The sequence below is a fragment of the Ammospiza nelsoni genome, chromosome 6 (genome assembly GCF_027579445.1).
Source record: "Ammospiza nelsoni isolate bAmmNel1 chromosome 6, bAmmNel1.pri, whole genome shotgun sequence".
NCBI classification, from domain to species: domain Eukaryota; kingdom Metazoa; phylum Chordata; class Aves; order Passeriformes; family Passerellidae; genus Ammospiza; species Ammospiza nelsoni.
The window spans coordinates 14,686,791-14,702,050 of record NC_080638.1 but is presented as its reverse complement, the minus strand read 5'-3'; the positions used below and the strand labels follow the sequence as shown (position 1 = coordinate 14,702,050).

General features: G+C 38.8%; 1 protein-coding gene across 1 annotated transcript in view; it reads right to left on the bottom strand.

The window, feature by feature from the left end:
• The window catches only part of INSC (INSC spindle orientation adaptor protein), a 129,039-nt gene that overhangs the window by 56,405 nt on the left and 57,374 nt on the right, over positions 1 to 15,260 (bottom strand). Inside the window, exon 4 of the mRNA XM_059474874.1 lies at positions 156 to 501. Within this exon, the coding sequence (XP_059330857.1) occupies positions 156 to 501 (346 nt within the window). The remainder of the gene's footprint in view (positions 1 to 155; positions 502 to 15,260) is intronic.

Below are 15,260 nucleotides of genomic sequence, written 5' to 3'. Positions count from 1 at the left end.
TTTCATTGCTGAAAAGGGATTGGAAAGTCTTAAACAAGGGACCAGTACCAGTATGTAAGAATTTCTTACAGATTGTTTAAAGCAAGTTCTAATTATTACAATAGAATAAAAATTCAAAAAGTGAGAGAAACGCATCAGGTAAGGCATCCTCTCACCTGGTGCATTTCTTCTGAAGAGCTCCTGGAGGAGGTGTTGTACTCGTTAATCATGGAGTGCACGTGGCAGTTGACTCTCACTGTCATGCTGTGGACCCTCTGCCACCTGTTCTTCTCCAGCTTCTGAGCAATCCTGGTCAGCTCAGTGCTGATGATCCAAGCTCTCTTCAGCAGGAGCTGCAAGTTATCACAAGTGCTGTACTGTGAGGAGAGGATGAGTTCATTTTGTTCATCCTTCTCAATGCTGATGGGCTTGGACTGGAGAATGCACATACATTCACAGTCTGTCATCAGCTTCAGGTCCTCCATCCATCGCTGAACAGAGTCCACCTGGATTAGGTGCATGCTGGAAGGCAGAGAAAGAGAGGGAAGAATAAGGTAAAGCAAAGCAACCTTAGAATAACCACCAGCAGCACCATACAGCTGCACCAGCTCCTAGGCTGCAACTGATTGACCAAAGGCAAATAACTGAACAAGCAATTTGCTTGCAGTAAGTAACACAGTGACACATTTAGCTCTTTATCCCAAAAGCAAGTTCTGGGTTTCTAATCACTTTTATGCCACATACACCACTATAAAATTATGTTTGAGAAATCAGTGGATATTAGAGATAAATAAAAAGAATTTTTGATAATTTTTTTTAAGAAATTGTTTCTTGTACTTTCAGAGTTTTATATGGGAGAAGGAGCAGAGTTATGGGTGTGTTTGCTTGTTGTTTATGGGACTGTCAGGTTTTCTAGACACTTGGCCTATCAAGTGCTTAAAATAAAATTCTACCTTGCAGCACCTCTCCAAAGCCCTTCCAAACTTATGCAGCCAAAGCAAGACAGTGAATAATACTGCAATATCTGTTCCATGTCATAATCCCTGCAACTAGAGCTGGATTCTACTCCCTGATCAGACTTTTCCCTTCCCCCTTATTTCTCACTGTTCCCTATACATTTTGCACACTGACTTCCAAAGCACATTTTTACAACAAATATGATGTGAACCAGCAAGGCTGAAAAGCTCCTTGACGAGTGTCCCCTGACACAAGGGCAGTGAGCCTCCATTTTGTGCCCTTGCACCCTCCAGCCAGTAAAATGCGGTACCTGAGGCAGAAGTTGCACTGATTCTGAGCTCATTTTTGAGGGGTCACAAATTTCTTAGAGTCTCAAGATGAAGATGCCTATTTTTTTTTCTTATAAGGCACCCAGATCCTAATAAAAATATCTTAATCCTCACCCCAACCGTACTAAAATTTTCCAAAGAATTGAAAATAAAAGCTAAAGAGATTAGATTAAGTAAAGGAAGAGAAAATAGATTTAACTAATTTTTCAAATTTCTATTGGTATCCTACAGTTAATATGACAGATTAGTAATAGTAGATTGTTGTCTACTTTCTGGATATATGTGCAGATTTTATGATACTATGCCAGAAAGGACAAAAAGAAATTCCCTATTCTTTTAATTCAGATACTGATTTATTGCAACTCAGCAGTAACATTCTGTGCTGTTGTATAAAGCCTTACTGCTAGAATAAAATCTGCAATCACATTAGCTAAGCTAAGGAAGACCAGGTGGAAGCCTTTTTCAAATCTTGTGCTTCCATTTACACCATGAGCATCAGCTGAACTCCAGAAATCTCCTGCCAGATCACTTCAGTAATATTCCATAAATAAACAAAATGTATTTACATATACAGGAAAAGGAGGCTCACCTCAAGTACCATTTCATGTAAATTGACAGCAAACAAGATTCAAGAGATCAGTTTCATTGATTCAATCTCCCTTTTCACAATATATGATGAAACTACTTTTAATTTTGAACTTTACAGGCTACTGCTATTTAAGGTCTTTATTTCACTCAGCCCTGAATATTGTGTAATTGCATTTCATGATCGATTGAGGCCCACTTTCTCTTTGGTATGTGTAGTCTCCTTATTGCCTTTTTGGATCTGAAGCAAGGTTTCCTAATAAACAAAAACAACAACTTTAGAAGTTTGAGACCATGATTTATAACAATGTGCATAGTTTGCATGCAGAACAGGATAAACTCATTTGACACAGAGTAATGTATCTTTCATTTCCAAAGTGCACTGTGATGATTAATTAAATTTCTGTTTAGTAAGTAGAAATAAACTTCTACATTATAAATTCACATGGACAAAAAATTAGAACAGAAAGTTAGTGAGGAAAAAAACACCAAAATAAAACAACAAGAAAAAAAAAAGTAATTCATATTTCCTTTAGTCCCAAAAAGCAGCCATTCTTCACTCTAAGGAGAAGAAAAAGAGGAAATAAGATTTGCAGAATGAAAAAAAAAGCATGGATGTTAAAGAAACTCTCCTTGTTTGCTTCTGTTCCTACTAATTGCCACAAGTATAACTGTAGAATGTAGAGTATTTTTTAAATTGAAACTTAATATTCCTTAACTGACAAGGGCAGAAAATGATACCATTCATCTCCTTCTAAAGGACCATAGAAAACTCCCTGCTTACTGTTAGCTGTTCTGACACATTGTCCTTTAAATTAGACACACATCATTATCACTCAAATGAAATACATAAATTATTCACCTTCATCCAAATCTCACTGTATGTAGAGAAAATCATCTTAGGCATTCTGCAGATTAATTTGTATATTCATTTTTACATATTAAAATGAAGAAAGCAAAAAAGTGTGATCATCCCTAATTAGCTGTTAAGAATCATATTCCAGATGGCATTTACAGAGCTCAAAAAACAAGCTGGAAATTTCCATTTTGTCTCCCCATTACTGAAAAGAAAAATCTACGCCTACAAAATAAAAACAACCATAATGGTTCAGACAAAAAAAAACAAATAAACCCTGTTTAGCCCATTATCCTGGTCCCAACATGCCCATTAGGAGATGCATAAGGAAAGATTATAAGAAGTGTGGCAAGAGCTGAGCAACCCCTCCTTCCCATCTTCTGGCAATTAGTGGTTTAGGAACTTCCTCAGCCAGAAGTTGTGCCTGAGTAGGATGTTTTTACAATTCATGAAACAAAAGTCACCATTAATCCCTTTTTGAACTCAGTTAAACTTTTGGCCTTTGCAGCATCTAGTGGCAGTGTTTCACATTGTTTATTTTTTTGTATGAAAAAGTGTTTCTTATTGTTTATTTTAAACTTGCTACCAGGAGATATGAACCCAAACACTTTAGCTGCTATATTCTAAGAGATAGTGTAAATGAAATGCTGGTTCTGTATTCACCCTCTTCATGCAATTCATTATTTTCTTTGCTCTACGCCATCTTCTCTAGGTTATTTAATTTCCATGGTATAGAAACTCAGTCTATCTAGTCTGTTCCCCTATAAGACAGTATTCCAGCCCTCTGATCATTCCTTACTCTTCCCACTTTTTCCCAGTTTCCCTATGTCCGAAGATGTAATGGGGAAAACAGGACACAACATACAAGATTCAGGTAAATTTATGCATTTGAAACACACTTTCTTTAAAATCCCCATTTTCCAACAATTCTTAAAATTTTTTTTTTACTAAAGTGTTTTTCAAAGAGCTGTTTCATCTTTACATTTCTGAAAATACACTTATTTTGATTTCAGAATCTTTTTCACATGTGATAATAAATAATGTATTCACTATACATGTGAAGAAAAAAATTGTGCTTCAGTTCCCTTTACCTCCTCACATGTACTACTTTATGTTCATTAGCTGATTTCTTCTATTTTACAGTTTCATATTGTCCTACTTTTATAGCTATTTTTGCAGATATTAAATACATTGAACAAGATTTCCTCAACCATAAGAGACCTTACTTGTGTGATTTCTCTAATTTAGCAAAAGTATCTCGTTAACTGGCTAAGACCCTGATTTTTATAGAATCATAGAATTATTTAGGTTGGAAAAGACTTCTAACACCATCAGGCCCAACCATTAACCCAGCACTGCCAGGTCCATCACTAAATCCTGTCTTTAAGTACCATTTCTACACAGCCTTTAAACACCTCCAAGGATAGTGACACAAGCACTTCCATGGGGAGTCCACTCCAGTGCTTGACAACACTTCCTGTGAAGAAATTTTCCCTAATTTTCAATCTAAACCTCTCCTGGGTTACTTTGGGGGCATTTCTTCTTGTCATATCACAGGTTGTTTGGGAGAAGAGATCAGCCCCCACCTTGCTCCATCCTTCTTTCAGGCAATAATAAAAAGAGATCTGTTAATCCTGAGCCTCCTTCTCTCCAGAATGAACACCCCCAGCTCCCTCAGCTGCTCTTCACAGGACTTGTGCTCCAGACCCTTCCCCAGCTCTGTTGCCCTTCTCTGGACTCTCTCCAGCCCCTCAATGTCTGTCTTGCAGTGAGGAGCACTGCACTGAAGCACTGCAGAGCTGGACACAGCACTCGAGGTGTGGCATCACCAGTGCCCAGCACAGGGTGCTGCCACACACAATATTCATCCAAGCTATGATCAGCCAGTTTCTCCAGCTTAATGCTGTGGGAAACAATCTCAAGGTCTTTCCTGCAGTCCAGGCAGACAGACAACAGCTACAGCCTTTCCCTCATCCTCTAAGTGAGTCACCTTGTCAGAGGAGGTCAGGTTTGTCAAGCAGGACCTGCCTTTTCTGAAGCCTTGTCGGATCCCCTGGTTTTCCAGATGTGCTTCACAACGGCGCCCAGGATGACCTCTCCATGGCCTTCCCTGGCTCTGAGGCGAGGCTGACAGGCCTGTAGCTCCCTGGATGCACCTTGTGGCTCTTTTGGAATACAGGTGTCACACTGGCTAAAAGCAGTCACCCGGCCCCTCTCTATACGGAGAGGTATGCTGGTAAATGATGGAAAGTTGCCCACTGAGCACTTCTACCAGGACCCTCAGCATCCTTTGGTAGACCCCATCCATCCTGTAGACTTTTGTCATCATTTCCCCTTGGAATATGGAGGCTTCATTCTGTTTCCTGCCCATCTTCCATCTCACAGGGCTGAGAAGCTGCAGAACAGCTGCTCTTACTATGAAAGACTGAAGCAAGAAGGCATTGGATGCCCTGAGCCTTTTCTCATCCTCTGTCACCATATTTTCCCTCCACATCCAATAAAGGAGGAGGTCCTCCTCCCTTTTGTTGCCTATGTATTTATGGAAACATTCTCTTATTGTTTTTTACAGAAATAGCCAGATTAATTATGTTTTTCTAATTTTCTGCCTGCATAACCCCATGACATCCTTGTAGCTCACGCAAGTGGCCCTCCCTTTTCTCCAAAGGTGATAAACTTGCCTTTTTTTTCCTGAATTCCAGCCAAGGCTCTCTGTTCAGCCAGGCCAGACTTCTTCCCTGCTGGCTCATCTTTTGGCAGCACATGGGTCCAGCCTGCTCCTGTGCCTTTAGGATTTCCTTCTTGAAAGGGAGATGTAAAGATGCATTGATGGACAGTAGCTACCCACTAGTTAAAATTACTGAATTTTGTATGCTGTGGCATACTGACAAAAAAAGCAATTTATCTAGACTCTACATTGTAAAGGCAGCATTTAATATAAAAACAGTTGTAAAAATAATTCAGTGCAAAAAGAAAATTCAAGAGAATGTCTCCAACATTCCTTAAAAGTCGTTCTGTTTTAATTGAGGTTGTAAAGTATTTGACACAGTTTTCAAGAGCGCTTAACTGAACTTGACTAAGAAGCAATTTGAATACTCTGAATTCTAGTGTGCTTTCCAAAAAACATAGTCTTTAAAAAATTGTGTCATTTGGAAAAAATCCTCTGGTGTCACTGGCTGAGGCCAGCTTAGAGCAACAGCCCATTAGAAGTGTATTAGTTCAAAAGATGTTTGGACCTTGTTTAATATAGATGTTTCTACACTACATAACACATTGCAGATAAATTTCTTCCTGGGTAAAGACATTAAAAAAATACTCCTATTTTATATATCTAAGAAGAGACATATGATATTCAAAGTTCTCTTACCAGCATTTCTCTTCTCCCTCCTCCCTTTTTTTTTGCTATTTTCTATCATCTCTTAAGTAGTTTGTTAACTAACAAATCAGAATTTTTAGGACAGACAAGGTGGATTAATATCAAAATGATTGATCTCTCTCATGTTGGTGTTACATGAATACAAAAGTCAAGAGTTAATGACTAGATCATTTGTTTAAAATTTCCATCTTGAAGCTCTTTACCACCATTTTACTGGCAGCACACACACTTTTATTTTAAATTGCAAATGTTATCATGAAAAAGAGTTATACCTCCAATTTAGCACTGAGTTTCACTAAGTGCAAAAGTTTCATGTTTTATAACATTGTGTCGAAGTTGGAGCTGATCAATTCATGTGAATAATTCCAGTGGTCGTATTTATACAGTGTAGAGACTTCTGCTCAGTCAAATTATGTTTCCAAGGCTTCTTAGCCTTTTTATCCATTTTCACCTAATATGACAGATTTATTACCAATCCTAATGATAGCATTTAGTACTGCTTCCAGATAAGCCTATGGTGAAAGTCAATTCCAAATCTTACAACTGTGTGCAAATTTATTGTTCTAATTAGTGGTAGGTAATTAATTGGCAACAAACAACTTACTGAATGAATTTCACCCTCTCTTTGAGCATAAATAATCTCTAATTTTTTTCTAATTCATCTTTTCAGAATTATTCATGGGTATGCAATATAGCCAGGGCCAATTTCCACATCAATACAATGGCCAGCAAAACTCAACTCTCAGTGGAAGGAGAGAGTGAAGAGACATAGAGACAGTGCTCATTTTTCTTCAATTGCTTTACATTATATTAATCACATAAAAGAGCCCTGTAGATACACAATATTGTATTTGCACTGATTTGGGCAAAATTTTGTAGAACTAGCTGGAGAGATAGCTTAAAACACACAGAGTAGCTTTAAGGTAGATAAGAATCAGATTCCCGGTTTTTAAGTGAGTGCACTTACTGTGAAGATCATTCCTAAGGTAATAGAATCCTACAAATATTTAGGTTTTGTACTCGATGCAGCAAGATAAAAGTACAGCCAGATGGTTTGCAGGGTATTTTTTTTTCCCCTCTTAATTTTACCTACTTCTTTTCTGATAGGACACTGGAAATCCAACTTCATTGTGACAAAAGGTGACCTTAGTATGAATTATTTAAACCTTTAGAACACAAGAATAAAAGCTAGTTTCTAGGTTTTAAAAAAGTTAACAGCCTGTATGAAACGGGTTATTTTAATTAGCCTTAATGATTACTCAAAATTGTTACAGTTACCAAAATCTGACAACTTCCCCAATTTAGTCAGTATAATGAATAATGCAAAATTACTCTAAGATCACCACTGTAGAAAAGTCTATAAGGAAAGTAAAAACACAGTTATCCCTCGTAATAAGTAAGGTATGATGTGAGAACTTACAGTTGTTCCATCAGCCTCTTGAAAAGGCCATATAAATAATTTAGTGTTAAATGCTGCACCAGTGTTCTCCTCAGATCTTTACATTTTTCTGAGAAAGCCTCACTGTAAGTTGTCCCTCTAAAGATGTCTGGAAAATATTATACCAGTCCAGAATTGCTGGCACACTGCAGAACTTAAGGAAGTCACTCTGTAAAACCACAGCCTAGCGAAGCTTGCTGATTAGTTCATGTAAAGTCTGGTATAAACTTATGTACTAATTTGCTGTCCATGGGAATAGTTAAGTAGGTCCAGTCCTATCCAACCTCCATCAGCTGAAGGGATACTAAGGCAAGGTTCAAGCAGGTTTTGAGGAGTTTTACTTCCTGCCTGGCACATTAAGTTGCTAAAACAGTAGTTATCTTGACAAACACACAAGCCACTGAGCTCACAGAAGTTAAAGACCACAGTAAAAGACTACAATTTCCTGAGAGGAAGGAGGAAAATTCAAAAAAAGCCCCACTATCAACAAGTTATTGGCACTATAAGGTTGTTAATTAGCCTCTTTTCAAGCAAAGCTGAACAAAGAACATTATATTATTGTCACAATGCTTACCATCCAAAATGTCTGTTGAATTTGTATAATATCATTAATTCATACTAAAAATGAATATTATTGCTTTTCCAGTGTTGTTACAAGATAGTAACCAAGGAAAACCACTAAGTTTGTTGGACCCTGTGATTTTGGCATATTCAGATTTAACAAACTGTTAAGGACTCAAATCAGACTTAATGAGCTTTTATCCAACTTAAGGAATCTACCACACTTTAAAAAGGGCAATTTTAACCAGTGTAAAATTTGAACATGAGGGATGGGTCAAAAAAAAAATCTGGTGACGATATTGGTTGAATGATATAGATTTGTGAAGGATATTTGTTCTTTTTGGTTCTTTTATTCTCGTTACCTGATGATTTGGAGCTGTTCTTCTGTGCACAGACAAAAGTAGTACTGAAGATGAAGGATTCCATGACTCAATCTCTTTGCAAATGACAGCCTGGGTCTTGCAAAAAAGTGCAGCAATCATAGTTTTCCTGAGAGATGAGACAGCAGAGCTGAGTGAGCTTAGCTTTGTGTACAATGGCAGAATCCGTGACTTTTGACTTAATTTAGCCCAAAGTAAGAGGAATGTGCCTCATGGAACATTGCATGACAAATCTTCTCAGAACTTCCTTGCAGATTCATCCAGGAGTTTAAAATCTGACACGGTGACTGAAGCATGATGATAATCCTGAAGGGATGTTGCCATCAGCACACATTGAAATTGCAGATTCCTGAGTACACACACAGTTCTCACTCCCATAATTACCAGGGCATGTTTCCTGTGTTGTGAAGGACAAAAGTGAACAAGACCAGCAACAGGAGAGAATGTGCTCAAGAGAGCTCACCCTGGCTCACTGCTCCCCAATGCTCAGGCTACACTTGTAATTGAAGGGGACAATATTCCTCATGGCCTTATAAGATTATGCTACAAGAGAGAGACACCTGGCAAGGAGGGAGAGCTAGAAATAAAAGTGAAAATGAGAAAAACAACACTGGACATAATTTGGGGCCACAGGCAGTGGAAGTGCTCAGACAACATCACGAGCAATGACTAATTTGGAGACTAACACAAGAGTCCATGAAAACAGCACTAGTGCCTTGTTGAACATTGTTTTTTTCTTCCTCCAAATCTGCTTTAATTTGTAGTTTGATAACAAACACTACAGCTCTCTGTGCCTTATTCAAAGGAGTTATGACATGCATTATGAGCAGCAGCATTAGCCTTTCACCTTCTACTATTTACTCATTTAAGGTCCTAACCCTTCTGATTAAGTAAAGCCTGGATTACTTAATGAAGGGAGCAACAAGCATTTTACAGGGAGCTATGAGATCAGTATCACTCAGGAGACTAGAGAAATTTGGAGACCCTTGTTCACATCTATTACACAGTAACTCGAGCTAAAATTGTCAAAAAAAAAAAAAGGTGAGAAAAGGACAGTCTGATGTTAGCTTTTCTAAGATTCCCATCAGAATATTCAACAGAAAAATTTAAAAGATTAAAAGTAGCAACACAGCGTCACAAATACTGGAATGAGAAGGCAAAAATACTTTAGGTGGTCTCATTCAAATAAGAAAGCGGTTTCCAATCAAACAAATTCAATATTTGTGTACAGGTTTATATGTTTCTGTAGAAGTCAGAAGATGGAAAAGGAAATCTGTGCCATCAAACCAACACATTTGATACTAGAAGCAACCAGATCAGATGACTTGTTCATAAATGGCTTAAAAATCACTCTAAAATTAATTTAGAGGGCTCAAATACGTTCTATTAAATGGTTGTTCTAGAATCACAGTGGAAGTTTGGTTGGAAGTTTCTTATTTTTAATCTGAATTTCTTTAAAGCTAATTCATTTCCATTTGGTTTCATCTTTCCTTTTAAACAAGATTTTATCTTTGAATGCATTTCTAGAAAGCAAACACATGTTCCCAGCTTCTAATTTGCAACACTTGACAAGCAAAATTCTTCAGATTCCTTTTATGAAACTATGTCCTTTCCAGACCCCTGCTTTGAATAAGTTTGTAGTTCCTGTAAAATTATTTTTTTACTGAAAGACTTGATATCTGCTTGATAGAAAACAAAGTCTAACAGTAATTTTGAGTGATATTAGTATGACCTTATCTCCACTAGAAATCTCATTTCACACAGCCTAGGAGTGAGCCTCCTGCTTTCACCACCACATCTTACTGGCAAAGCCAGTCACTCTCATCTCAATCAGCCAGCATACATAGGTTCTCCTCCTATTTTTTTTTCCATAGAATAAACTACAGGTTGTTGCAGACTTTCTTGTCCCCAACCCCCAAATGCATAATATTGATATTTCAATTACTGCCCCCTTTTCTTCAATACTTCAAGTTCACTTCTAATTGTGTACTTTCAAAAGTCCCCTTTGTCATTACCCCTTTGTCTAATCACTAGTTTTATGTACTTAATAGTAAAAATCATATATGGAATCACTGAAGTTCCTTTGTTCAGAGGGCAGGGGACAAATTAATTTTGTTTGCCCTAGAGAATGATAGATTATTCATTATTGTGCATCTTTGGCAGGTCCATGCATTGGCAACTCATTTCCTGTTTTATTCCAAACCTTCAACTACTCCTTAGTAGAAGGTCTTCATTTTGCTTTCCAATTAAATCTTATTCCACCCTTTCTCACTTCTTAGACAGAAACATTTTATGTTGCTATTTTACACTCGGAGTCACTACCAAATTTTTTCAGTAAGTTCAGCAGCTTAAATAGAGTAATTTTCCTGCCTCTTGTATATTCTGTTTTGCTTCTATCTCATGCATTCCCTTCTCTTTCCATTAACATTGCAGAGTCAAAACTAGGTGGTTAGTGTTCCTGGATGCTTTCATTTTCCCTTGTGCAGGTGTTGAACCTACGAAAGCCAGGCTAACTGAAGATTTAAATGCAATCAAAGCAAGTTCAATAATTACAACCAACAGGAAAAGCCAAACTCACACAGTATCTCCATTGCAAGCCACCTCTTGAAGCAGTAAAGACTCCGGCTATACTATCACTTTTTCAACCATGCTTTGCCTGTGATGGCATTGTACTTTATCATAAAATATTTCAGGCAAAAATGTTTTCACAATATATTCCAGTATTTTTCAATTGAAAATTCTGAGCCACCTTGCTATAAAGCATATTTCTGTGGAACAGCTGAAATGTAATAGGGTATTGGCTTCTGGGTGATAACCATGGATACCTGAGGATTGCAACTTAAGCAGCAAGTATGAAAATTAAGAAATGTAGTGCCAACATTCCTTAAAACTGAAATTAAATTCCTCCTCTGTCTTCAGTGGACTTTGGATGAGACTTGGGGGTGTAGCACTCATGATTCTTTTGACAATGCTTATAGTAAATTCCCCAAGGGCAAAGAATTTTAAGAACAACATAATCCCACATTGGAATTGACTAGAGACAAGCAACTGACTGAAAATGAAATTAATGGAGAATGCTCTGGAGAACCTGGCAGCTTAGCATCATCTCAAAGGAGGTGCTGGAGTCACCATCCCTCGATGTGTTAAAAAAAGCCTGGATGTGGTACTCAGTGCCATGGTTTATTTAAGGGGCTAGGGCATGGGTTGGACTCGATCTTTAAGGTCTCGTCCAACCTAGTCATTCTGGGAATTCTGTGAAAGTAAAAAGATCAACCCCAGAATCTGTGGTTCTCTAGGATTCCAGTACTGAGCAACTCCAGGATTCCATGACCCTGGAACTCAAGCACTTCAGGAATGTCTCCAAGGCAACAAAAGCAGCTGCACCCACTGTTCAGAGGCACCTGCTGGTAAGTGAGCTGCACCCACTGTTCAGAAGTACCTGCACCCACTGCTCAGAGGTGCCTGCTGGTAAGTGAGCTCCCACCAGCACTGCAGGTTCAGACAAGGTCATGCCAACGTCTCTAGGCCTTCAGTAACAGAGGCAGAACCTGACAAACTCTCTCTCTTGAGATTTAAAACTCATGTGAACAAGTGACAGTGTGTCAGACAGAGCTCTGTAGCAGCAGCTCCTTCACCTTCATCGCTCCTTGCCTCCCAGCTGAGGGCTCTGCTGTATCCAGCCTGTCCTGAGTCCCCCTGGCAGAGCAGCTGGGGAATGTCTCCCTCACAGGCCTGCACCAGCTTGTCAGGCCCCACTTCTCCTCCTCCTGCCACTTGGGGGACTTTGTTTCCTCTTTCATTTCAACACTCTGGACTTGTCTCTCCTCAAACATGGCCATTTCTGTTTTGCCTCCCTGTGTGCCACACCTTCCTCACCTTGCCCCTCCTCTTGTGCTGATGGAGCCTTTTTGGGAGCTGAGTTTGGAACCTGCAGCAAGAGACATGCACTGAGGAGCTCCTCTGGCCTGCAGCCTTTTTCAGGGCTAGAAAGAACACAAAAGCTTTTATTCCAGTGTGAAGCTTCTTTTTCTTCTTGAGAATCGGAATCTTGGCTTATTCCACCTTTCTTTCTCTTCCAAGGAAGGATCTTCCATGGCAATCTTCTGGGTACTCCTTTTGCTGATGTTAGCTGTTGACATCAACCAGCTGCTCTTCTCCTCTGAAGGGAAGGGAACTGTTTGTGAGAAGGAAGGAATGGAAGAAATCCTTCAGGAGTTGAAGGAGCAGGAGGAGAGCCTTCAGCTGCTGTCCTCACATTTGAAGAAAGAAAGTACAAACCTGGAAGGCGGGCAGGAGGCTGTGGCAAAACCTGCATTGGCACTGGATACAAAGATCCAACAGTGGATATGCAAAGTCCTTTTCTTGGCTACCATCATGTCGTTCAAGCTTTGGGCTAACACTTGCAGGAAGTCACTTTTCAGCACAGTGGAAAAGGAGAGACTGACACAGTATTCCTGGGGAAAGCATGGAAAGGAGTGGCCTTCCCTGACAACACTCTTTGTGCTAAATAGGGGAATTCACAACCACATGGACAGAATTCTAGCAAATCTGTAGTTACAAGGAGACTGGTTCCATTACCTTTCAAATTACTTCAGTCCACTAACAAAAACTTGGTGCTTTAATGTATTAAGAATTTCCTCTTTTTTGTATCAATTGGTATAAATCTTAGGGTTTCGTTAATAAAATAAAACAGATTAAAGCAAAGGAATAACTTATCAGAATTGTTTGCTTGCAACCAAACAACTTCATTTCAACTTTCGACTCTGGCATTTTCCTTGCATTGTGCATTGCTATTACAAGCCAAACCAAACACCACAGAAATAGAAACCATGTTTGCTAAACAATACTATGCATGTGCAACACAACTTTACTATCCTAAATGCGTGAGAACTTAGAGGAAGATGGTTCAGAAAGAGGCTATAGATATTTTGACTGGAAAGCAGGAAAAAGTAGTTTAGCGCTATTTCCTCCAGCAATAATGCAGACAGTTTTTTGTTTAGAATGAAGTTTTCTATTGGCATCCAATGCTGGCAAGAAAGATAAGAGTAAATAATAAAAAAGCTTACTTATGTTTAAAGCTGATGACTTAAACAATGATGGCAAACATTCCTATCCAAACATTAAATCTCAAGACCATACAATTTTAGGAAGGGATTTTAGGAAATAATTTCTTCACTGGTATCAAGAGATTTTCCTACCCTTAGCAGTTAAAAGAGGATTTCACTCCTTGAATATGTTAATGGACATTTGAATGCATAGTGAATTGCTGTGAAATTCCAGGGCGTGGAGGGTGCACTGTGGGATCCAAGGAAACACTGCCCAGGCATGGTGTAGATTGTACATCTGTTTAAACAAAAGATGTTTAATGGGATTATTTCCAACTTTCATTTCCATAAGCACTTCCATTCCATAAGCAGTGCTCTTCACAGAATTCACTTTTCCAGAACAAATACCATCATTGTACCAAGATGGCCAGAATGGTGCAAGAACCACCACCCAACAGACAGAGATACCCAGGCAAATCCCTTTTTTCCATGGGTCTAGACTGACCACAAGGTTCGGTAGCATAATAAGCCCTTCTCAACATTTTCTCAGTTGTAAGCTTTGTGCTTAATTTCATATCAGAAAGTGCAATGCAATATTCTTATCTATACAGACTTGATGGGCTGCTGTGCACAGCCAGACTTTTATTTGCTGAATTTTTTAAAACTTGTGTGGTTTTCCAGGCACGATAATGTTACTCAGAGCAAAAGACCAATCTAATGGATACATTCAAGCAGAAATTTCAAAAGCTGAGCTCCACTCTTGGCTTTCCTACTAATATTCTGAGAAATTTTATTACTTCCTGCCATCTTTCTCTCCTGCTAAACTCTCTTCTTTGCTTAGCCTAAGTGATACTTCCTTGGTTTTGCACTGAGCATTGCACACAGTGTTCTCATCTTGATTGAAGCTTTCAGACGCTACTGTAACACAATAGTGGAGAAAGGCAAAAAAATAAAATTTTTCCAAGCAATCCTGAGAAGAGTTCTGAGGGCCAAATATGTAAAGCAAAAAGGAAATGAATGGTTATTTTTACTACTGTAGAGCTGCTTTTCCAGGATGGACAACAGCTGAAGTGTGAAGAATGCCTGAACCGGAACACTCTCATTAAAATATAAAATCCAAAGCAATTGGATTCCAAGACCTGAAATAGACAAGAGTTCAGGAGGGTCCTTCACAAGACTGAATGAGGTGAAGAAACAAACACAGCCTGGTTTCCTGGCAGAAGTAAAGATGAGTGGGTTAGGAATCCCACGGATTGCTCCTTCCTGGGAAATAATTCATTAGTGAGGACTTTTCACCTCACTGCTGTTCACAGCAACTCAGAACATCAGGTGTAAAAGAGGAGCAAGGGAGGGAGCAGATCTGGCTGACATTGCCCAGGTGTCAATCTCCACCTTCACAAGGGAGCAAGTGAAAAGAACTACAAACCCCTGAGGATAGAACCGAGTGGCTTTTACACAGACCCAGCGAAAAGATAGAATAAGGATTCCTTCTTTTTCCCCCTTCTTAATGAGTAGAATGAAACAGAATATCTATTTATTCCTCTTCATTTAGCAAGAGGAGGGTTTGGATCGCTGTCAGTGAATTTCTGGCACAAATGAGCTAACTAGCCATGATTCATAAGGGCATGCAGACTCCAGATTCTGCAGTGCATTAAAAACAGAAAATGATGTTTTCCCAAAAAAAAAAAAGGCACATCATTCTGGTATCATTCCACAAAAATAAGCCAATTATCCCTCCTTAATTATTTATTTAGCAG